Source organism: Catharus ustulatus, chromosome 6 (assembly GCF_009819885.2).
Source record: "Catharus ustulatus isolate bCatUst1 chromosome 6, bCatUst1.pri.v2, whole genome shotgun sequence".
Lineage (NCBI taxonomy): Eukaryota > Metazoa > Chordata > Aves > Passeriformes > Turdidae > Catharus > Catharus ustulatus.
In genome coordinates this window covers 41703857-41726644 of record NC_046226.1, presented here as the reverse complement: position 1 = coordinate 41726644, position 22788 = coordinate 41703857, and the positions used below count along the sequence as shown (strand labels likewise).

Below are 22788 nucleotides of genomic sequence, written 5' to 3'. Positions count from 1 at the left end.
CCGGCACGGGGTGATGCGGCTCGGCACGGTCCGTGCTGCCTCCTCCCGGGCCGAGGCGTGCGCAGGGACGGGCGGCAGGAGATAGGGAGGGAGGAAAAGAGGCAGGGTGGGAGGGACCCTACGGCGCCGCTCGGAGCCCGGCCCGGCCCCGGGAGCGCGACAAGCGCCTGGCACGGGATAAAGTTATCCCGGAATAAGGCTGCACGCATGTGCGTCACCCCGGATGTGAACATGCCGGCCCGGCTCCCCGCTAGCTCGCTCCGCCTGGCTCCAGCGGATGGACTGAGCCGAGCCGAGCCGTGCCGTGCCGAGCCGTGCTGAGCCGTGCCGTGCCGAGCCGTGCCCGAGGCCCTGCAGCCCGGTAGGGGCTGGGGGAGGCCGGGCCGCCCGGGCGCCCTCGAGCGCCGAGGTGCGAAAGCCCCTCCCGGCGGGGCAGGGGCAGGTGCGCGGCCCGGGGCGAGCGGCGGGCGGCACCCCGGGAGCGATGGATTTTCGTGGGAAGAAGTACGAGCGCGGCAGTAACTGGTCGGACCCCGAGGTGGTGGAGCTGCTGCAGCTCTGGGCCGACGAGTCGGTGCAGATAGAGTTGGAGAGCTGCTTGCGCAACCAGCACGTCTTCAACCGCATCGCCGAGGTGCTGCGGGAGAAGGGCATCCACCGGACGGGCGACCAGTGCCGCGAGAAGATCAAGAAGATGAAGCTGGAGTACCGGCGGATCAAGGACAATAGCAAGGCCCCGCGGGGCGGGCGGACGTGGAAGTTCTACGAGGTGATGGACAGGGTGCTGACCAGCCGGCCGGCCCTGGCCTATGGCTCCCTGAGCGGCAGCATGATGGCTCAGCAGGTGCTGCAGGGCAGCATGGTGGAGAGCTACCACCACCAGTTCGCCTCCTCGGCCCTGCCCTTTGGACACTCCCAACACCCTGAGCTGATGGAAATCAAATGTGAGGAGGTGAACTCTGATGACCACAGCTTGACCCCAGAGCCCCCACAAGCTATGTCTTACCAGCAGGGCTCCCCTGAAGAGCAGGAGATGGAGAGAGCCTTCTTGGAGAGGGCCCAGAACGACTCTCCCATCTCCAGGGTGGAGATTCCCATTGAAACCAGTGTTTCACCTTCAGGTAGGGATAGCCTCTTACATTCCAGCATAAGGTTTCTGCCCATTTTCCTAGAAACAGAAGATTATTTCTGGTGCAGAGATGGACACCTGGTTTTCTCAATGACATTTGGATCCTTGTTTTTCCACATCCCAAAAAGCTTGAAAGTAGAAGGCTGATATCTGAATTTATGGTGTTTTGGGCATTCCCACAACACAGGTATCTCACTGCAGGTAAATATAGTCTAGAATTACCGAGGTAGGCAAAATGTGTATGAAATTCAAAGGGCTCCATAAGCTGGGCCAGTTAGATTTCTGCATATAATCCTGACAAGTAATTGCCTTATTGAAAAAAACCCATTTGCATGCTTTTTTGGTATCACTTGGACACAGCTGGAGCTGTCTGCTGTCCTCATGCTGAATTGTATCAGGACTCCCTCTTCTGCCGTAGTTGTACTATAAACCTGCAGGTGAAACTCTACTTGCATTGTTCTAAGATACATTCCAGATCTAATATTTTAGCCCACTCAACAGTGAAGAATACTTGGGAATAATCATTGCCTGACTTTCTAAGCTATTCAGTGGGACCTGGAAAGAAGATGTTTTTGAAAGTCACTGGCAGAAAAAGTGTTTTTGTTTACAGGAGGTGAGATTCCTGCACTGAAAGTGCAGTTGGCATTGCTTAGCTGCCAGGAAGGGTACAGTCTGGGAATCCTGGGGATTTCAAACCATCTAGGACAGGCTGATCATGAATTGTTGGACAAGAAGAGATGTTAACAAACCTGAGGTCTAATGTCTGAGGTTAGGAAGAAATGGTATTTCCTCTGGGCTTTGGTGCTTGCCTAGTTAGCCTAGTGGAGGGAGCTGGTGATCACTCAGGTTAATGTGGAGGCCATGTAAGGGGCTGGGGCTGGCAGCATCATGGTGTGCCCAATGTGTGATGTTAAAAACAAACTTAAAAAGATGTTTGCACACCTCAGGATGTACCTGACAGCTTTTACTTAGTTTTTTTTCTATGAACTCTATGGTAGATAGACGGGTGTTCTTAGGACAGGCAGGAGAAGAAAGCAAAGCATGCCCATGCCACTTTGCTTGCTGCACTTTTTCTTCTTTGCTTTTGTGTATTCACAGGTTTCAGTGAGCCAAACATGCCAAACTCATCACGGATTCAGAACGTTGTTCCCCGGCCTGGCTTCTCTGCCTTGCATCGGCTGAGAAAAAAGCGGAAAGGGCAACGCATGAGGGACCCACTGGATGATCTCCTGCTGAAGACTCTGACATCTCAGCGGGCCATGGAAGAGCGCTTTTTGCAGATGGAAGAGCGCCGATTTCAGCGAGATTTGGACGCGGAGGAGCGTCGGATGCAACTGGAGCAGCGCCGGTTTGAACTGGAGCGGGAACATGAGTTTCGCATGTTCAATGTCTTTGCTCAAATGCTCAGCATCCTAAAGCAGAGCCACAGTGGCTCCTCCTCCTCTGTCGCCATGCCTCAGGGTTTGGACTTCAGCCAGGCACTGTCTGAAATTGAGGGAATGGGAGGAAGAGGGGGCAGCCTGCAAGAGATGAGGGTTCGGCCGCTTGCCAAGAGGAGGGTGGACATGCACAGCTTCTGTAACCCCAGCGGCTTCCAGAGAAGCCCCTACCTCTCTGCTCGTGGCAACTTTGCCAGCATTTTTCAGGGCTCCACTGAGGAAGGGTACAAAGCCTATCACGCTGACAAGTATGATGAAGAAAAGAACCCCAATGTGAGTAAGAACCTCTAAGTGTTTTCCTGGCTTCCTTGTAAGGAAAAATAGTTTGCTGACAGATATGCTAAAACTGTGGGGGGTTTTTTTGATCTCACTAATACAAGGTGAGTCAAACTGTTTGTTTGAAAGTAGCTTTGTGGATCATCTAGATACCAAAGATGAATGCTGTGTTCAGCTCTGATTTCTTTATCAGGGTAGTAATAGCAGTAGCAGACCTTGAAAGATGTAAAAAGTCTACAGGAGCACAGCTCAGTACTTCCATCTCATTGCCTCTATTGCCCACTGAGGACTGTCTCTGATTATCTGATTATATCTGATTGTTGCAGGTGATGAATTCAGGATGTAGAACTACTAAGTAGTAGCCTTATTTTAAAAATTACTGTTAATAGCACTCAGCACTTTTTCTGCCTGTTTACACTCAGCTGCTCAGTTTTAAGTAGCTCATCATAGCCCTCTTGTGGCACAAAGGCTGTGTCAACAGTTCATGATAAATTATTACTGAGTAACAAGTATAGTAAATACAAATAACAATTTATATGTGGATTACTTTTAATTAGGTCCTTCATTCATATACTGAACTACTTGAAACTTTAAAAATGTGTTATTATTAGAAGTATAAACTTTCAGTACATGTACGCACGTAGATGCATGTGTTGAGTTGTGTATGATGAAGTTTATGAGAACTGTGTTTTGACTTGTCCTTGGTAAGCTTTTTGGAGGCATTTTAGTGAAGTGATAGATAAAATGATGTGAAGTCATGTTTTATATGTCTATAAACAATACTGTTTCTTTTTCTAGGGTATAATAAACTTTGGCACCAGTGAGAACAAGCTCTGCTTTGACCTGATGTCCAAGCGGGTAAGTTCAATTCCAAAATAATACACTGAATTTGCTGTCCAGTTCCTCTTCAAAGCTTGCACTTTCCTAGAGTTACTGCTGTTACTCAGGTTTCTCTGGTAAAGTTTTTCATTGTGAATTTTAAATTCATTGGAAGTCACTTTTGAATACAACTACTTGTACATTTATTTATTTATTTAATTTTCCCAGGAAAATAGGAATATGGGTGTTTTTCTCTTCCTCTTCATGATGGGTTTCCCTCTGGGGATGTACTTATTTCAAAAAATTAGATGAAAATAAGATTAATTTTCTTTTCCCCTGCTTACAGTAGATGATTTAATGTAGATGTTTTGAAATTAGGTTTGAACTCTATTTAATTTTGAATATCTTTACATCTGTCCATTATCAAGTCACACAACTTGTACACCTGGTTCAGAACTCACCTGAAGTGTGCAAGTGTGGCAGCAGTGAAATCTCAAAATCTGACTGGGTCAGCTGCTACCTGCTGGCTTTGCACCAGGCAGAGGAGTGAAACACATAGCAGAACTGAAAAAGTAGAAAAAGTCAAAGGAAACAACAGAACTGTGCTGTAGAGGAATGCTTCTAGATTTCCATTAAAATCACTGCCCAAGTGGCAGGCAGCCTTTGAGGTGGGCAGGTAGCACTTTTTCCTACCTGTGTGTGGGGAGGGAAGGTCACTCAGGGTTGGACAGTCAGTCTCTGCAGTTTAAAATTCATGGTTGCTCCCATTCCACCATTTCCCACCCTCAAAATGTTCCCTGTTTTATTTCTGCTTGCTACTCCACTGACATGGGGGATGCTACCCCACCACTCCACCTTCCAGCTAAAAGAACAGGTAAGGCAGAGCTGCTGCCTGCATGGAAAGGTGCCTTCTGGGCTGTGCCTTTCTTCCTTCACTGTCCTTTCCTCTTAAAACTAACACTATGTCTGCAGTAAGTAGTGCAGAGGGAAGTAGTCAGCTGCATCTTAATTAGCCCTTCTGTGAAAGTGAGTTGAGACTTTGTCAGGTATAGCGTTCGTGCTTGTGGCAACAAGCAGAACAAATCTTGTTGCCAGCTTCTGAGTCATTGCAGCCTTGAGTAACAGTATAAATTCACTGAATGCAGCATCAGCAGGGACTGTAGGCAAATATTTTTTTGCTATTTGGGATTGAAAATACTTACTGCTGCCACTGAATAAGGTATCTAGTTTCTGTTTTCAACTTCTGACCTTTAGAGAATACTTAACACATTACTTTTAGGGGTTTTCCTCTTATTATTTCATAGTTATATTTGGCCAAGTCTGCTGGTATGTTTGGTGTATCATTCTCTAGATAAGTTTAGGAGGGAGATGTAAGGAGGCACAGTTCTTGGAGCTACATAGACTCAAAGAACATTTACAGCTGAATAAAGGAACTTTTATCCCATAATATCAGGTTGTCATTCTTCATAGGATAGGAACATTGTCTTTAAACTCCAGAGCTTGGCACCAGTTATTAAAACACGTATAGAAAATGTTATGGTTTTGTTATCATGTGCAAAACTTTGACACTGCATGTGGAATTTCCCTCTTCCCTTGCACTATCACCTACTTGTGTCACCTTTACTTTTTTTAGTATTAACTCATATATTTGGTTGCCATTAAATATTTGGAAGGGACATTGTACATAATACTTGTTTATTACCTTTTTGTTTATCTAAAATGTTCTCTCTGCCTGTATCAGCATTGTGCTTTCCCTTGGAACTTCACAGAACTGGATTATGTGAAACTCTGATACTTATAACCTTGAAAATATTTAGGTAAAAGCAGTGTGCACACTTTATCTAATTATAAATATTGAAAAGGACCTCCACAGTTCAGGTCAATCTGTCTTTGAGATCAGAATGAACTTCTCATAAGGAACAAAGTGCCTGCCCTGGGGAATAATTATTAGGAAGATAATTTCATTTTTCTCCTGTCTTTTGGAAGCTCCTGTTACACTTCAACACTTACCAAACTGATCAGAAATATAAATCTGAAGAAGCTGCAGTAACTTTGAACTGAGACATAAATGAAAGCTGCAATTAATTAAAATATTAATATATTGAAAGTTTATTAAAGAAAATACATATCTGACTCTGATTCAAATTCCTTTCTAACTCTTTTTGACAATCTAGACCTGAGCTTTCACAGCTGGGACTTATTTTTCCAGCTAAAAGCTATTGTCCTCAGAGCTTTGCAAAACACTCTTGGATTTGCTTCATTTGTTGAGAAAGTCTTTTGCAGGCACCTTGGTTATGGGCATCATATGTTGCCTGTTTGCGTCCTTTTTGTAGATTTCTGTGCAGTGAAGTTTTGGCTGCTATAACTTAACAGAAACCTGTAGTTCATGCAACCTGAAGGTACCACAGATCGGTTTGCTTCTCCAAGCTGCCTTAATTTTGATGGTCAGTAGCTTTCCCAATCCAGTTTGACAGCTGTTGAAGTTGCACAAGTGTCTGTTCAGATGTGTCCCTGTGCATGGATCCTGTCTATCTCCGTATTTCCCTTATCGGTAATTGCGCTTTTAATGATTCTTCTCATTTTTCCCAGCTGACGCAGGCTGATATGAATGTGATGGACCCTGCACTGCTTCAGTATCCTGACTGGAAAGGACATCTGTTGTAAGTCTTTCTGTAACACTTCTCATTTTGGCTACTTGTTTAATAAACAGAAGGGATGAATACAAACCTCTTCTGTTACATTCTGTAGTTAAAACTTCTCTAGGTCACTTTTTTTTGCAAAACTTTTCATTAGCTGTCTTACCAGCTTATCCAGTTAAAACTCCTTTTATGTGAGAGAAGATGCAGATATTCTGAAGCAGAGTTTTAAATGCACTTGTATGCATTAACAAATTGGGTAACTCCAAACAATTCTTTGAAACATAGTGAACACTTGGGGTTGTTAATCCTTCTCTTCTGTGCCAGATTAAAGCTCATCAGAAATGCATGCACCATTACAGACATTATCTGTGGCACTTCTGCTGGGTATAAAAATCATGTGTGTTCCATGGGCCAGAGCTATCCTGTTTTCTAGCTATTCTCACCAGACTTTATTGTCCCTGACTTAACTTTCCTAAGTTTGGAACCTGGTTTGGAAGCCCAGCCTCTTGGAGGATATTTGAATCAGTATTTGCTTTCGTGTGTTTTTCAGTTTACGGGAAGAAGTGGCTCGATTTTTGACCTATTACTGCAAGGCTCCTGCACCTCTTAAAGCAGAGAATGTAGGTAACCCAGTGTCCATTGATGTCTGTTCTAATGTATTGCCATTTGCTGGGAAACAGTTTCAAATTCTGGGTTTTTTTTAAAACAAATGACTTGGGAAGAATGCAAGCTATTATCATGTAAATGAGATTGATTCTTCATTTCAGTAGTTTTTGATGCGCATTTCCACCAAAACACTTCAGGTCTAGTGTATATTTGCCTCATGTTTCACTTCTGTGTGCCAACTCCTCCTGCTTGTACTCTCAATGAGGCTCAGGGACCTACTATGCCTGTATCCCTCAGCCTTGACAGAGTGCCCGCTGTTTCTGTTGAGTTCCATGTCATTGCATTTCTCTGTTATACCTCAAGACAAAGATTTGTAATTGAACCAAGAGTTAGTTTTAGCCTGTAAAATAAGTGGCAGTGTTGCTACCAAGACATCAGGACCTGAGTCTCTTCAGGACTCTGCAAGACTCTGCTGACTTGTGAGAGATACAGCCTGGATAAAGTGTCTGTCAAAAAACAGAATTGAAGTGATTCTGGTAGAAGTGGGATTTCAGCAGGAAAATTCTAATGGAGAATTAGGGAGAAAATTTGTTTCAGTTATATTGTCAGGAATTATTATTTTATAGTGTTGACTTCTGTGTCTGGATTTATCACTAGATTCTCTCTTTCTTCTGCAGGTGATTGTTTTAAATGGTTGTGGCTCTTTATTTTCTGCATTAGCTACAGTCATTTGTGATCCAGGGGGTAAGTGGATGGTTGGAACATAGTTTTGTTTTGGTCTGTTTTTTGATGCTGAGAAATAATGTTACTTTTTTTTAAATACTGTTAGACAGAAGTGAAGTAGTGGAATTGGCATTGGCCTGCTGTGGAATTCTTGTTTCCTGCAAAGTTGTGTTGTGAAATTCTTCATTTCCAGGGTCTGCAGATGTCATGTAGACCTGCACACATGTCACACTTGATGCCCTGTCTGCCTTCACTGTTTTTGTGGTGCCCTGTCTTAGTTTGCCAGACTAGACATGAGCTATACTCATGGTTACCTGGGCTCTTGCAGAAGATTAAAGAAATAATGTAAAAATAATGGGAAGAAAGAGGCAGTAGAATTACAGTGTTTCCAAGGGACACTGCTGTAAAAATGCTTTCATGTTTAGCTAAAGCACATTAGGAGAGAAGACTGTGACCTGTTGCTAACCAACTTTGTTCTCTTGGTTCCAGAAGCTGTTCTGATTGCTACTCCCTTTTACGGTGGTATTACCCAGAGTGTCTTCCTCTATGGTAATGTCAAGCTGGTGTATGTCTATTTAGACAGTAAGGTAAGATCTGAGAGAAGGGAGTAAACAACCTCTGTAGTTAAACTGGAAAGCTGAGCTTTGGGAACCTCTGCAAGCAGTTCTCAGAACAAGGATACACTATAGCCAGTGGGCATTTACACAGTTTATTGCTGGAAAAATGGGCACATAGTTTACAAGAAAGTCACTTGAGACCATGAATCTGGATTCCAGTTTTGTCCTTTTCTTGTATCTTACTCCCAATAAAAGTCCTTGAAAGGAAAAAAGTTACTATTTTGAACCTTGAAGAGAGAAGTTATGTTGTGTCCTACTGAAGGTGGTCCCAGGGTACAATAGCAGATGGAGATCTTGCATTGTTTTAGTTATTCAAGGATAGTAAGAAAATCCTGCTTTTGGCCAGCCTGTGATGGCCTTTCCTTTGGTTTTACATATTGATTTATTTTATTCTCTCTGTAATATAAAAGGATAAGAAGATTGCTATGTCATTGGGGGTTTATTTTCTTTCAGGGAACATTTCTCAGTGGATTAGCTCAAGGCAGTTTCTACTGAAACAACTTTGCCTTTTTAATCTTTATGTCTTTCAGATAACTGGAACAAGCACTCGGCCTTTTCAGCTTACAGTGGAAAAACTGGAAAAAGCCTTGCAGGATGCCCGGGCAGAGGTGAGTTTAGCTGAGCTTCACATTACCACCTAAGTTTACAATATGTTGGAGATGTCACATCCCAGAAGTGGCCTAAAGATCAAAGCTTTTTCAAAACCTAGCACCTGGCCTTCTGGTTGTTCTTGTAGACCATCTAAGATGATGGCTTGCAAACTGCAGTGCAGTTCTAGGGGAAATCCCTCAGTGTTGTGTCTGTCCAGTTTTGGTCACAGAAGAAAGGATAAACCTGACCGTTCACAAAGCACTGGAACCCATTCATATAATCCAAAAAAAAAGTACTTGAGCACACACTAGAATTTGGAACTACCCAGGGTTTCTCCCTCAGAAAGGCCAGCCAAGTTACCTTTAAACTGACTGCTCTACACAGCAGGGCAAATGAATACACTAAGAATGCTGAGAGTTTTTACAGGAGGGAACTCTAGAGGATAAAATGCAAGTGAATATCACTTTTCTGAAGAGTTAGTCAGTAAATTTGGCATTGTCCTAAATCCCATGCATGTTTAGCTGCATCTTTGAGTTGTTACCAGCTCTGACATCTCCAGCCAAGTGTGCTCTAAATGAATACACTTTGCATCCACCTAACTCAAATTCTCATCTTTCATGCCACATTCATAGGCAGTCTTCAGTAATTTATTACTTCCCAATTACTAATGCAGCTCAAAAAAAGTACTTATATAGTGAAAGCATGTGAGACCATCTTTCTTATTAATTGCTTGACCAGATGGCAACCAATTACTTGGTGATAGCAATTCTCTCTTTTCAAAATCATAGATTAATTCTATAATATTTTGTTCATTTCACTTTGCAAATGATTTAACTGTAAAAAAATAAATTTTAATTTGTGGCTGAAAGTTTTCTCATGCAAATCTAACCTTTGAGGTGAAAAGTCATGTTGGAAGCTTCAGCAGAATCCTGTGTCACACTCAAGTGAGGGGCTGCTCAAGTAGAGGAGCTGAAAATTTATCCCATGATAGGCACTCTCTTAATACTGTGGTCTTTGTATTCTGCAGGGCATCACTGTAAGGGCCTTAATTCTTCTGAATCCCCAAAATCCCCTTGGGGACATTTACTCCTTGTCAGAGCTACGGGATTACCTGGAATTTGCTAAAAGGTATGTCAGTTTGGAAGGCTGAGATATCCTGAGTCAGATACAGCTTTCAGAATCTGGTGGACTACTTGCTGTCCCTGAATTTATCTGTGAATGTCTTTCAAGTCAGGCAAATAGTCTGTTCTTTGCTCACATTGGTGGACTTAAGAAAGGAGAGGGGAGCGCTGGGGTCATGGACCATGCAGTCATCTGGGGTGGCAAAGCAACTTGCATCAAAGAATGCAAGTTTTATTTTTCAGTAGTGCAAGGAAACACTATGGCACTGTGCTTCCATGTAGGAAGCTGAGTTCTTTTCGTCTTAGTTTCTCTCTATCTGTAAAGACAAAGAAGTATATGAATATGGGTTCCCAGTTTCATCATGGATCATAATACTATCTGAGCTTCAGATTCTATAAGATTCTGAGTGGATGTGTAGTACATATAGGAATTAATTTTCTCATTGGCAATGATAGGATCTTTGTCTTGTTAAATGGTTACAGTGGGTGACAGTTAAGTGGATATACCTCTAATCGTTTTAATGTAGACAAAATAGATGTAGGTTGAGAAAAATTGCTTTATTTCTGCAAAATTTGGCATCCCCTCTTCTTTGTATAAAGCAAGTATTTGCAGGCCTGAATTTATCTCTGTTAAACCAGAAGCAGCCTTTTGTAATCTCCATTTTGTCCTTTTGCAGACATGAATTGCATGTGATAGTAGATGAGATCTACATGTTGTCAGTTTTTGATGAATCAGCCACGTTTCACAGTGTCCTAGGCATGGACAGGTAAAAGCAGCTCCTACTTCCCTGGCCATCTTCCAGTGACAGTTAGTTCAACATGAAGCCTTGCTGAGAACTTGTGACTGGAAGTTAAGTCATGAGCTAACAAATTCTGAATCCACCTTACATTGATTTCTTTCTTTTTTTCTTTTGTTTTAATAACTTCTGAATGGCAAATGCATTTTGTCAAATACAATCTAGCAATTAAAAAATGTTAGTTAGCTTTTTATTGTGGTATACTTCTCAATGTGTGCATCAGTATTTGGTTATGACAGCCCCCAAAACTGAAACAGATTTTTCATTTGTTGAAAGGTGATGCTTCTCTTCCTGCCTAAACATCTTTTTCCCACATTTCTGTTAATGCTTGTAAAGACTTTCTATTGCTGCCTACTTCCTAATTTTCCACAGAGTAGTCCCAGATCGCAGTAGCATTACTGTCTGGATAATGGCTTTTATTAGTTATGGTTTTAATGAGATGAAAAACTTCTAAAATATTTTTTTAAATATGGTGTGGTGTTGAGGTTTTTCAGTTTTTAATCAATTTCTAGTCTTCACCAATGGTGCTATCTACCTTTTGTGCTCAGTTGCAAGAAAATAAAATATACTTGGTTAAGTGTTAGCTCAGTGTTGCTGGGCTTAGATGTAAAACAACATCGCTTTTTATTCTTGACAAATACATTGGCAGAAGCCTGATTTCTAGCATTAAATGTATGAGCTTCATATATTCAGGAAATATACATGTTAAATGTAGCACTTATAAGCATCTGTATCTTTGAAATATTTAAAAATTCTGTTCAAAACTACTTCCAAGGGATTCCTAGCTTCTAAAGTTAGGTCACATTTGAATTTTCCCTGCTTGACTGCTGTTTGGTGGTGCACTGTCTATCATTGTGTAATGCTGCCTCTCTGTTTCTGCAATGCTGCACTGGTGATCCAAAAGCTTCAGCACCTATGACACTAACTGCCCATCTGCATCCTTCTACATACAGATTGCCTGATCCACAGCGGACTCATGTGATGTGGGGCATAACCAAGGTGAGTGCTGGTAGTTATTGTGCTGTGCCTTTGCGGCTGGTTGGTTTTGGTCTGGGCTGCTCAGGTTCCTCATGCTGGAAAGATCAAGTTAGCAGTAATAGGATCCCAGTTGTTCAGTGTAATAAAGTAGTCTCTCTGTGTCTTCTGCAGGATTTTGCTGTTTCTGGGATTCGTTTTGGTACTTTATATACAGAGAACCAAGATGTTGCTAATGCAGTGGCTTCTTTGTGTTATTTCCACGGGGTTTGTGGACCTGTCCAGCACAAGGTTGCACAGCTGCTTAGAGACAGAGGTGAGTCAGTAGCTCCATGTACAGTCCTCTACCATTCTGTGTGTCTTGGTACTTGGAAGATCTCCCCTCCCCTTATGTTCCTTAGTGGTCTCCTCTTTGTACACCTTAATTGACAGTCTTCAATTACTCTGAAGCTGCCCATGCAACACAAGGCTGACAGCTCTGCAGGAAAGGACTATTTCTGCAGAGCTCCTGATCAGCAGAGTTAGAGGAGAAGCTTGGAAGAAGTGTTGTAGCTATTTGTACAGAAATTGCCAGTGTTATCTGGAACCAGATGAGCAGAAATAAAGAATACAGGCTTGTGGAACAAGGGAAATGGAATAGCCTAACTCTGCCCAGGGTGGAATGCTAACAGTCCACAATGATTAAGAACTATACATGTAGGGAAACTTCCTGAGGAAGGTCAAGGAGATACTCTTCTGCACAGACATGAAACTGCAAAATACTTCTTGGTTGTGTTTTTTTTATTTGAGAAAACAGAAAACAAAAGAAGGAGGTGAAGTGTGAAGCAGATAAAGACACTGAGTGTTTTGGAAGCTTGAACAGATTGAATAGTTCCTCAGTTCATGATTCTTTTCTTTATCTTCTTCTGGTCAGACTGGATCAACCAGGTGTACCTGAAGGCCAACCATGCCCGCCTAAAAGCTGCCCATACGTATGTGACAGATGAGCTGAAGACACTCGGGGTTCCTTTTCTCAACCGCAACGCAGGCTTCTTTGTCTGGATTGATTTCCGAAAGGTTGGTGGTCTTAGGAAGTGAGGCTTCTCCCAGGCTGAGGCCAGGCCTGTAGTGCAACTGCATCTAGAGGAAAGGTTAATATTGTGACAATCATTTTGTTTTAACAAATCTGTCATCTGATGAGGAGATGTTTCAGTCTGTTCCTTTCGACAATCTGTGAACTTCCCTCCTTGCAGGAATCTTACTACTCTCAAGCCACTTCCCTCCCCATTTCTTCCTTTGTATCACAACTGCTGTACTTCAGAGGTAAAAGGTGTCTCCCTTGGCCTTTGCAGACCTCATGGGAATCACAAATTCATGAGGATCTCAGTGATGTAGTCTATATGGTATTAACCTCTGGCCCTTCTGATGGTTCTCCTAGTACCTTAAGACGGGCACATTTGAGGAGGAGTTGCTGCTCTGGAAGCGTTTTCTGGATAATAAGGTCCTCCTGTCCTGCGGGAAAGCCTTTGAGTGCAGTGAACCTGGATGGTTCCGCATCATCTTTGCTGACAAGACCCACCGGCTGCAGTTAGGTGAGTATTGGGGTTTTTTTCCTCCCACCACAATTTCTGCAGCACTGTTCCCTTCTCTTCTTAATCCTAAACTTAGCTTATTATTATCCTCTTGTCTTCTCTGTTTTTTCTCCCTTTCTCCATTTTCCTTTTCTGGATCTGATGGATTTGGAGACACTCGTTGCTTAAACGAGTCCGCTAGTGTTTCTCCTCCTTATACCACTGCAGGTATGCAACGGATACGCAAGGTTTTGGAAGAGCGTGAGCAGGAGATCCTGGCTGAGGAGAAGGAGCAGCCTTGTCAGTCAGATCAGGATGGCAAAGCAGATAGCACAGATGAAGTCATTTTTGTTTCCCGCCACCAGGACCCTACCTGTGCCAGTAGCTCCAGCCTTGGTGACCTCATTGGCCTCTTGCAGCAACAGATGCGTTCGTCTGACTGGCTACAGAAAAATACAGCCGAGCAGTTTGCCCAGGAAAAGCCAGAGATCTATGATGTCTTCAGCAAACTGGTGGGGAAGCAATAGGGGTCAGTGTGCCTTCAGGGGCATTCCTGAGCAGTGACTGACCCTGGGCCCCTAACAACTCAGCAGTGACTTCCAGCAAATAATATATTTTCTGTATAGCAAGAAAATTACTTTGTAGGTCCCCTCCTCTCCCCCCTGTTTGAGATCTCTAATTTGTACTATATAGGTGTGTTTGCTTGGATTGGGGTAAGGGTAGGGAATGGAGGGGAGGGTGTCTTGTTTGTGTGCTGCTCTCTGTTCTGCAGCATCATTGTATTTTATATTTAATTTCTAATGAATATGCTCTTAACACTCTTATAAGGTCCTGTGGTGTAATTTTTTACTCTTCACACTTTACAAGAAGAGACGTTAGATTGTTAAGTTATGTGAAGTTTCCCTTTTCTTAAATGATGATCAAATGTAACTATTTTGGGGTCAGCTGTCTCAAAGAGATGTTTTTGGGAGATAGAATCTAGTGTCAGCCCTAACTTAGCCCCAGTTAAGGGTAAATAAGCATGTGCGTGGATTCATCTTCATGACTGAGGCTCTTAGGATCACGGTCATCTAGACTGAGTTCTATAAATCTTTTTGTTTTCAGTTGGTTTTCAGTCTGACCTCAGATCAGGCAGTATCCACCATGCTTGGTTGGTGAAATGCCTGGTTTTGTTTCTATTTTTTTAAATTTTCATATAAATAAACTGCATCCATTGGCCTCTTGGCAGAATGTTCAGAAAAGAGCTACAAATGGAGAGGTAATGGAAAGTAGATGTTCTTTTTGCATTTTTTTCTTGGCAAAAAGAGTGCAGAGAATGATTCTGCCACTGTGCTAGATGTACCTGCAGGTACAGCTGCTTCTGTCACCTACCACAGACATCCAAGGAGGCACCTTCCACCATTATCACAATAATTAATGCAATATTTTGTCTGTGTTTCTCAATTTGCAGGGTATTTTTTTTTTACTAAATGGTATTCTTCTGTCTCTCTATCATTTTAAGGCACTGTTTTCTGTCTGCAGGTGGTAGAGTATTTCAACTAGAAAGCTTATTTCACAGATACAAAGCTCTTTAACTTCTGGTACTGTAAAATGTAGGTGTCCTGAAGGAGTTGGAGCTAGTTACATATGTTAATCAAGAGTTGAGGGAATTGCCCACAGAACCTGAATAGAAGTGTGCCTTTCCCCTCCTCATGGATTATATTTTATCAGCCACAGGCAGGACAAGGTGAGCTATAGCTGGAAAGCCAGGGAGATGCAGGGCCTTGGCACACCAAGGATATGAGCAGGGGAAGCAGGGCAGCTGTGGGGAAGAGCTGGAGAAGTGAAGGAACAGGCATTTTCTTGTTTAGATTCATCAGTGCTGGGAACTATTTTGCACATTTTTGTTTTCCAATTATCATTCATTTGAGCACAGAAAGGATCCTAGATGGCTTCATGGTCCTTTCCATGTTCTAGTCACTTTCTCTGTCCCCCTCCCTCTCTGCCCCCTTCTTTTTTCCCCCTGCCCCATTCTGTCTGTCTTCTCCAGAGAAATGTTCAGCACTTTGAGGGTAGAGGTGGGAATTTCCTGTGCAGCACAGCTCTCGGTCACAGAAACTTTCATAACATATATTTCAGGCATATACTCGACATATTCATGTTTGTGGGAAGGAAAAATCTGTGAATCTCCAAATTATTAACCTGTGTAACATTGCAGTTAAGCCCCACAACATAACTGGGGCCCATTCTAGAGAAGTATTTATGAAGACTCATGCATACTTCAAGAAAGAATCTGTGAAGATGAGTTTTCCCTTACAGAAATTTAGTAGGTTCTAAGCAAAATATCTGTAAGAGAAAATATTCACTGATAACTTAAGAGTTTTCCACCTTAGCTGAAGAGGGGCATTTGCTCAAATGTACTCAAATAACAAATGTATTAATTTTAATACCTTAATTGTTCTCTTTCTCCCTTGGAACATCCAACAGATCACACAGTTGGGCTGACTGCTCTGTGTTTCCCCCATCCCCATAATGACACAGTTTCTTGAAACCTGCCTTGGGGTCAAATTATCATTTATATCCACAACTCTGCAGTCCTTCTCCAGTTACTTGGTTACAAAATCCCTAGTTGCTCTCATCCTGCTGGCAGAGTGGTGGTTTCATTTCATCAGACTGATAGTGGCACACAGAGGCTCAATGATAAAAAAGCCTCTCATGGAGGAAGCTACATAAATTACACCCCTAAAAATTTCTGCATCTGAAATATCAGGCATACAAAACTGCTTTTACACTTTTAATTACATATGCAGCTATGCTTTTTTTAAGATTGGCTGACCTAACAAGAGGTTATTTTGTTTATTTTTGAAGCAAGTCAGACCACATCACGAAGAATAGGGCAAGGTAACCTACAAGGATTATATACAAAAATATATGTGTTCCATCTGAGAAAATCACAGTGGCAAGATAGATTAGTTTTCCATTCCAATTAATGCTTTATTTATTACTGACTTACATAAAACACTGGCAACTGACTGATGACAAGATCCTATATTATCTGCAGTCAACAAATGTACTGAAGAGTCTGAGGAGGTTATAAATACTCTACTTTTTGTCCTCAGTTTGCCAGGATTGGTTATTTTTAGCAAATAGCCAGTCGACCTTATCAAAATGAAGAATCAAAAATAGTCTGGAAAAACACTGCAAGGAAAGGCTATTTTTAGCTCTCCATCTATTCCCTGCTGCTATCCAGCAAGGTCTGATGGCACAGCTCGTGCACGGCTGCTTAGTTATTCTAGGCGAATGCTTGTTATGACCTGCCCTTTCCCTGGATGCCTCAGTGCAGAAGGCATTCAATTGATTAAAGATTAATGCCTCTGCAGACCGTGACAGCTGAAAGCTTCAGGGAGGGGGGAACACACACTGACAGATTGTTTCTATCTGCATCTTTCTGCCAGATTAATAGTTTCTTTGAAGGGAACTCTTGCCTAACTGAATTTCCTTGTGTTTCATGTCCCTCAGTGGGAGTTATTGCAGCACCCCTTCTAAGTATATTTACACTTCTTTTTCCTTTCAGTTCAGGAAGGCAAGAGAGGAAGTAAGAGTTACAGACATAAATTAAACCACTGTTTTGACCAGTGACATCCATCACAAACCAGTAGCACTGGAAATATATGATGGACTGGATCAAGAGAGAAAGCCATCCAATTGACTGCTAAATAGTTTATTGATCAGTCTAGTGAGAAACTTCACTGATATGAATGAGGGTATCGTTTGGTTGTAAGACTTAAACTGGAGGAGTGAACCAAGGCAAGGACCTAACTGCTACAATATCCTTCTGATAATAGAAACTTTTAAATTTAGTTCAGTACCTTATATATTGGCAGTAGTCAATGACAAATTTTTCAGAAGAATAAACTGAGCTATGTGGTTTTAGTTATGCTATGCCATAGGTGGAAAATAAGGTCGAAAAAATGTCCTCAAACCATTAGATTTCCTCTTCGTATTTGTCTTTTTAAATTACCTCATTTTATTATAAAGGTGTTTTCAGAATGTGCTGCTTCCATCACCGCATAAGGTGCACCATAACCTCACAGGCAGCTTCTTTACATGTGGAAACACAGTAGCTAGCAAAAGGTTTTCTCCTCTGTACACTAATCATCCCAGCAGAAAATGCAGGATGCTGCATGCGGCAGCAGGCAAATGTATGGTGTCATGGTAAAGCCCTTAAAAACAAATTCCAAATGACTCCCAAAGAACCTCATGAGGCAGGGCATAAAAGGGCAAGCAAAGAGAAGTGAAATATCTGATTTCTCCTGTGTATTTATAAAAATTGATAGCCGGTTCTCCAGATGCTGATGAATATTTTCACAAGCTATAAATGGCAACCTGGAGTCTAAAAATAGATGCTGTGCCGCAGACTTGTCTGGCTTAGCTACATCACTAGAATATAAACAGGCTCCCTGATGTGGTTTCAGGGAAATCTCTATCAAGACAGGCTACATCCTCCATTTTACTTGCTATATTTTGAAATAAAATAGCTGATGCCTCTTGTATTTTTTTTTCATACTAGCTTTTAATAAAATTGCAGTGATTTTCAGATTTTTCCTACAGGGATGAAAGGATCATCAAGTCTCGGTGAATATTTCAGCTATAATTGATTCGGTGCACTTTCTTCTCCCTGGCAGAGCAGGGAGGCAGAGGAAGCGCCTGCGGGCACAGCATGGGCAGGCGCAGGCTGCGTTCGGTGACCCCCACCCCGCCTCCCCGCCGCCGCACGTGGACCAGCCAGTGTCCCTGTCACGCGACAGGGCTGGGAACCCCTCTCCTGGGCTGAGACACATCCAGGCACTGCTCGTGCCGGTGCATCCCCTAACTGCAGAGATCCAGTGCTCATCCGAGCAGCCCCAACACATGAATGGGGCGCCTTCCGATTCACAAAAAATCAGACGCGGTCCAACCATCCTCCTTCAGGAGGGCTCCTGCCTCTGATTGATGAATGGGGCAGCTTGTAGCAATTGGGAGCTGATGGGTTACGCCCAGAAACATTATGTGCTCTAACAAGCCCCGGTACTTGCAGGAGGAACAAGCCAGTACCGGCTCTCAGAAGGATGCTTTAAGATCTGTGAGTGCTGTCGGTTTGAATGTCACGGACAAGATGAAGGTAGCAGTGAGTTGGAGGAGAATGCTACACCACCTGCAATGCCACGTGTGTGAGAAGTTGAAAGAAAGAAGAGAAAGCACTGCAGTGACAGCGTTTTGCTATTTTTTTTTGTGGGAATACCGAGCTGTCTCTGTGCGTGCATGTGAATGGCTTTGCAGAAAGCAGTTTTCCCAAGGGCAGGTGAAGTGAAAGAGAACTAATCTATTGCTGGCAGTCAAGGCTGTTTAAGGACACTGCGGTCAGTGTGTGTGACAGAGAGATTCAGTTTGGAGGCTTAGAGCAGGCAAGGTGCAAACCTCCATCCTTTCACAAACACACATTATAGGATAGGACACCATCATGTCACCACTGTACATAAGATACAAATCTATGAAAATGGCTACAAGAAAAGTTGAAAAGAGGAAAAATACATTTCCGGCCAGCAAAAGCTAACACTGTCATGAGACACACACGGTAAGAGTCTTTTAAACCACCAAGAATTCTGAGATAGAAGCAGAGCTAGCCTGCATTTTATCCCAGGGGGCAGAGAGACTGGAAATGCTTCTGGCTTAGAGATCAGGAGGCTGACAGGGCTGCAGCAGGAGAACTTTCTGTGCAGGACGTAACTGTAGAAAACTTTATTGGTTAAACTGTAACAGTTGAAACAGTTACAGTCGGAACAGCTGAAAATTGTTTATAGGTGAGAGATACAAAGTCAGCCCTGTTTCCACCTCGGTGGCACTGAGTGTGGTCCTGCTCTGCTGTTTCAGCCCAGAGAGCAGAGAAGGATAAAGAACATGGTGTCATGTGCTGGGACACCACGCTGCTCCTGCTGGAATGTCTCCATTGTGCCATTGCTCTGTGCACAGTTCAGCTGCAGCATTTTGGGAGTGTTCAGCCAGAGAACAGAATGCTCTGGGGACACTTAGAGCAGCCTGGAGGGAGCCTACAAGAAAGCTGGAGAGGGACTTTACACAAAGGCATGTAGTGACAGGGTAAGGGGGAATGGCTTTAAGCTGGAAAAGGGTTTGGGTCAGATATTAGGGAGAAATTCTTCACTGTGAGGGTGGTGAGGTACAGGTGGCCCAGAGAAGTTGGGAATGCACCGTCCCTGGAAGTGCTCAAGGCCGGGTTGGAGGGGTCTCAAGCAAACTGGTCTGGTGGAATGTGTCCCTGCCTCTGGAAGCGAGGTTGGAAGCAGACAATCTTGAAGATGGCCTCTTTCAACTCAAGCCATTCTATGATCTTACCTACTTGAGTGGTTTTTGGTTGTTTTGTTTTTGTTGTTGTTTTCGTTTTGATTTGGTGCTTTTTTTTTTCTTTTTTTTCATTTGTTTGTGGGGGTTTTTTTCTTTTTTCTTTTTTTTTTTGTTTTTGTTTGTTTTGGGTTTTATTTGGCCTACAGACCAAGTTGGCTCCCATTTTTGGGAATGAAACCAGTGTCTCTGATTCCCACACGGATGGAGTTTTGTCCTTCTCTGTCTTCTGTTTGAAGATACTTGCAGCTACTTTTGTGAAGGGTTTGGGGAAGGTGTATATTTGCGATATATCCTTACTGAAGTAGTTGTGATCCAGCAGAAAGCGACACATGAGCCAAAGGTCTTCGGTCAACGAGAAAGCCCAAATAGAGTTTTGGAAAGGCACACAGGACTGGAGGGAAGCGAGGTGAGAATGCAAGTGTGCTGTAAGCCAGGGTGGTTTACATGGGTACAAGTTTTAGGAAGCAGACGCCGTTCCGACCGGAGGAGCTGCCGGCCCTGCCGGGTAGGCCCCGCTGCACGCCCGCCCTCCCGCCGCGGGGGGGCGCTAGGCTCCGGGCCGGCGGCCGCGCATGCGCACCGGCCGGGCCGGGGGCGGCGGTGCGGGCGGGCCCCGCGCGGAGCGGCCGGGCCGGGGCGGGCGGGGGCGGCCGGGCGGCCCCGGCGACTGCGGCGGAGGTGAGTGCGGTCCGGCCGGGGGGCGGGAGAGCAGGAGCTGCGGGAGCCGCGGCGGGGCGGCGGCCCGGCTCCTGCCGCCCGGGTTCCGGGCTGCCTTGGGCCCGCTCGGAAAGCGGCCCGTCCCGTGCTGTCCCGTCCCTCGGCCCCTGCGCCCCGCAATGTGCTGCCCCCCCTCCGTCTGCTGCGTGTCGCTCCCGTTGCCTCCAGTACTCCAAGTGCCAGCTACCCTGTCCCGTTCCTGTGCCGTGTAAGAGAGGACGTTTCCATGCATGGAGAGGGACCTTTCATTGAGGGTTCTTCCAGCCGGGCTCAGGCTGCACAGATCTGCCCAGTGACTGAAATGCTCGCTGCAGAGTGCGACCCGTGTCATCGCATAGCTGCTTCTGGTGCTTTGTCAGGAAGGAGGAATAAAGGACGTGCTTAACAGCTGGAAGCATATGGAAAGTTTTTAGTTGTAAAGCTGATAGTAATGTAGCATTCTGACTTCTGTCCTGATAACAGCATGACACATGTATTGCCTTGTACAGGAGATTTTAGAAGCTTCCTCCAGAATCAGATTGTGGACGTAAAGTGATGAGAAGAGCCGTTAAAAGTGGAATGCTTTTTAGCATCTGAGATTATTTTAGTGCTACTGTGTGTAAGTACAGTCAAGTCATGCATTACCCACTCCATCGTAGCATCTTTTGTTAAGAACACAAAATACACATTATTCAATTTGTTACACGAGGTGATTATTAATGAAATCAATGCTTGTTTCATTCACTGATACTTCTTTTATCATATTTTTTGCCTACTGGAGCATTGACATGTCCGACTTTCTTTCTAGCTCACAAAGCAAGAAAACATCCCATTTGTGCAAAAGGAAAACATAATTATACCGGTCACATTCTTTTTCAGGAAAACATGCTTACAACTCTTAAAAAGCTCTCATTATGGAGAGGTCAGGTTGAGTTTATTTATTATGAAAGTTTCAGTTGAAAACCTAGTTGTTGCTTGCCGATTTTTCAGTCTGTAGTTAATGTAAATTGTCTTTTGCAGGAACTACAGTTCTGTGTGTAGGAGCTTGTAAGAAGTATCAAAGATAACAGTAGTTTGTGATACTTTATATTATGTCATGCTTTTCATTTTAACTAGTTCAGGCTATAGTGTACTATTTAAATGCTTCTCTCAATGTGGCTGCTCATAGAATACTTTTATGCCCCACAAGGCACATTGACAAAGATGACAAATTAATTCCTTTTTCTTGCCATCATTCTAATGATGAGGCTCCTATGAAATGCGGTTTAGAAGCACCTTTATCTTAGAAATAGTATCATGGTCCTAAGTTTGTGTGATGCCCCTTTGCAGGTATCCAGGTTGTTTCTTTTCTCCTGTAGGTAAGCATTTTGGTTTTTATTAGCATTCCCTGTGAATAGACTTTGCTGTAGCGGGACCTATGAGGCCTCACCACTTTTGCAGTGTGAGATTTCCTCTCCCTTCTCTGCCCAAGCTGTGCCTTTTTCTGGCTTGTGGTTGTTAATTTGCCCACATCATTTCATTGCAGCCAGGCCCAGCAGATCAGCCTCAGCTGGTGCTTGCCAAGTGGCAGTCCTGGCTGGCATCCTGCTTCTGATGGGATTTATGAACATCTGAAGAAAGCCTACTATGATCTGCTGAGGCAAAGACCCTTCCCTGAAAGGAGTAACTGCATGTTTCTCTACACTGTGATAACTATGTATCTCTCCTAGGATTCATCCTAAAACCTCTCTCTCTATTTTGTAGCAACAAGAAATAATTGATTCCATTATGTGTGCCTCGGCCAAATACAACACTCGGGGTCCAGCCCTCATCCCAAGGATGAAAACCAAGCATCGCATCTATTACATCACTCTCTTTTCCATAGTTCTACTTGGCCTAATTGCCACAGGAATGTTCCAGTTCTGGCCTCACTCCATTGAATCATCCAGTGACTGGACTGTTGAAAAACGCAGTGTCCATGATGTGCCTGTGGTCAAACTTCCTGCTGATAGCCCCATTCCTGAGCGGGGAGACCTCAGCTGCAGGATGCACACCTGCTTCGATGTCTACAGATGTGGCTTCAACCCCAAGAACAAAATCAAAGTGTACATCTATTCACTGAAAAAGTATGTGGATGAATATGGGACGTTGGTGAGCAACACCATTTCCAGGGAGTACAATGAGCTGCTGACAGCCATCTCTGACAGTGAATTCTACACCGACGATGTCAACCGGGCCTGCCTCTTTGTGCCATCCATAGATGTCCTCAATCAGAACGCCCTCCGTATCAAAGAGACAGCTCAGGCTTTGGCACAGCTATCCAGGTATGTGCTGAAACTTCAGTGTGTGAATGGAAAGAACACAAAGTGAAAAAAAGTAAGGCTTATGCAGGAGGGGAGAATGCAGTGAGTTAATGCCAGCACTAGACTTTGACAGAACTTGTCTACATGTAG

General features: G+C 43.6%; 2 protein-coding genes across 4 annotated transcripts in view; both read left to right on the top strand.

Annotated features, from left to right (window-relative positions):
- Nucleotides 1-435: 435 nt before the first annotated feature.
- LOC116998086 (probable inactive 1-aminocyclopropane-1-carboxylate synthase-like protein 2) lies at nt 436-14106 on the top strand. Of its 2 annotated transcripts, XM_033063438.2 has the most exons (16): nt 436-1121; nt 2228-2841; nt 3643-3702; nt 4526-4537; nt 6253-6323; nt 6853-6922; nt 7586-7652; nt 8121-8218; nt 8779-8856; nt 9867-9967; nt 10638-10727; nt 11711-11756; nt 11907-12048; nt 12646-12788; nt 13150-13303; nt 13511-14106. In XM_033063438.2, the coding sequence occupies exons 1-16, from the start codon at nt 485-487 to the stop codon at nt 13807-13809; spliced, it is 2682 nt and encodes an 893-aa protein (XP_032919329.1). In that variant the 5' UTR covers nt 436-484; the 3' UTR covers nt 13810-14106. The 2 variants fall into 2 exon arrangements, with proteins under 2 accessions (XP_032919329.1, XP_032919330.1); XM_033063439.2 differs by lacking the exon at nt 4526-4537 and having other exon boundaries at nt 437-1121.
- Nucleotides 14107-20297: 6191 nt separating this feature from the next.
- The window catches only part of EXT2 (exostosin glycosyltransferase 2), a 74293-nt gene continuing 71802 nt past the window's right edge, over nt 20298-22788 (top strand). The window contains exons 1-3 of one of the 2 annotated variants that reach the window (XM_033062613.2): nt 20319-20338; nt 20866-20975; nt 22100-22659. In XM_033062613.2, the coding sequence (XP_032918504.1) occupies nt 22124-22659 (536 nt within the window). In that variant the 5' untranslated portion in view covers nt 20319-20338; nt 20866-20975; nt 22100-22123. Of the gene's footprint in view, nt 20339-20865; nt 20976-22099; nt 22660-22788 lie in introns of both variants that reach the window. The other variant, XM_033062612.2, reaches the window with a different exon arrangement.

What these genes read in the sequence shown, in the direction of transcription:
- LOC116998086 (XM_033063438.2), top strand. Translation starts at nt 485, where the DNA reads ATGGATTTTCGTGGGAAGAAGTACGAGCGCGGCAGTAACTGGTCGGAC. An exon ending in GACTGGAAAGGACATCTGTT is followed by an intron (nt 6,324 to 6,852) that starts GTAAGTCTTTCT and finishes TGTGTTTTTCAG; the next exon opens with TTTACGGGAAGAAGTGGCTC. An exon ending in TGATGTGGGGCATAACCAAG is followed by an intron (nt 11,757 to 11,906) that starts GTGAGTGCTGGT and finishes TGTCTTCTGCAG; the next exon opens with GATTTTGCTGTTTCTGGGAT.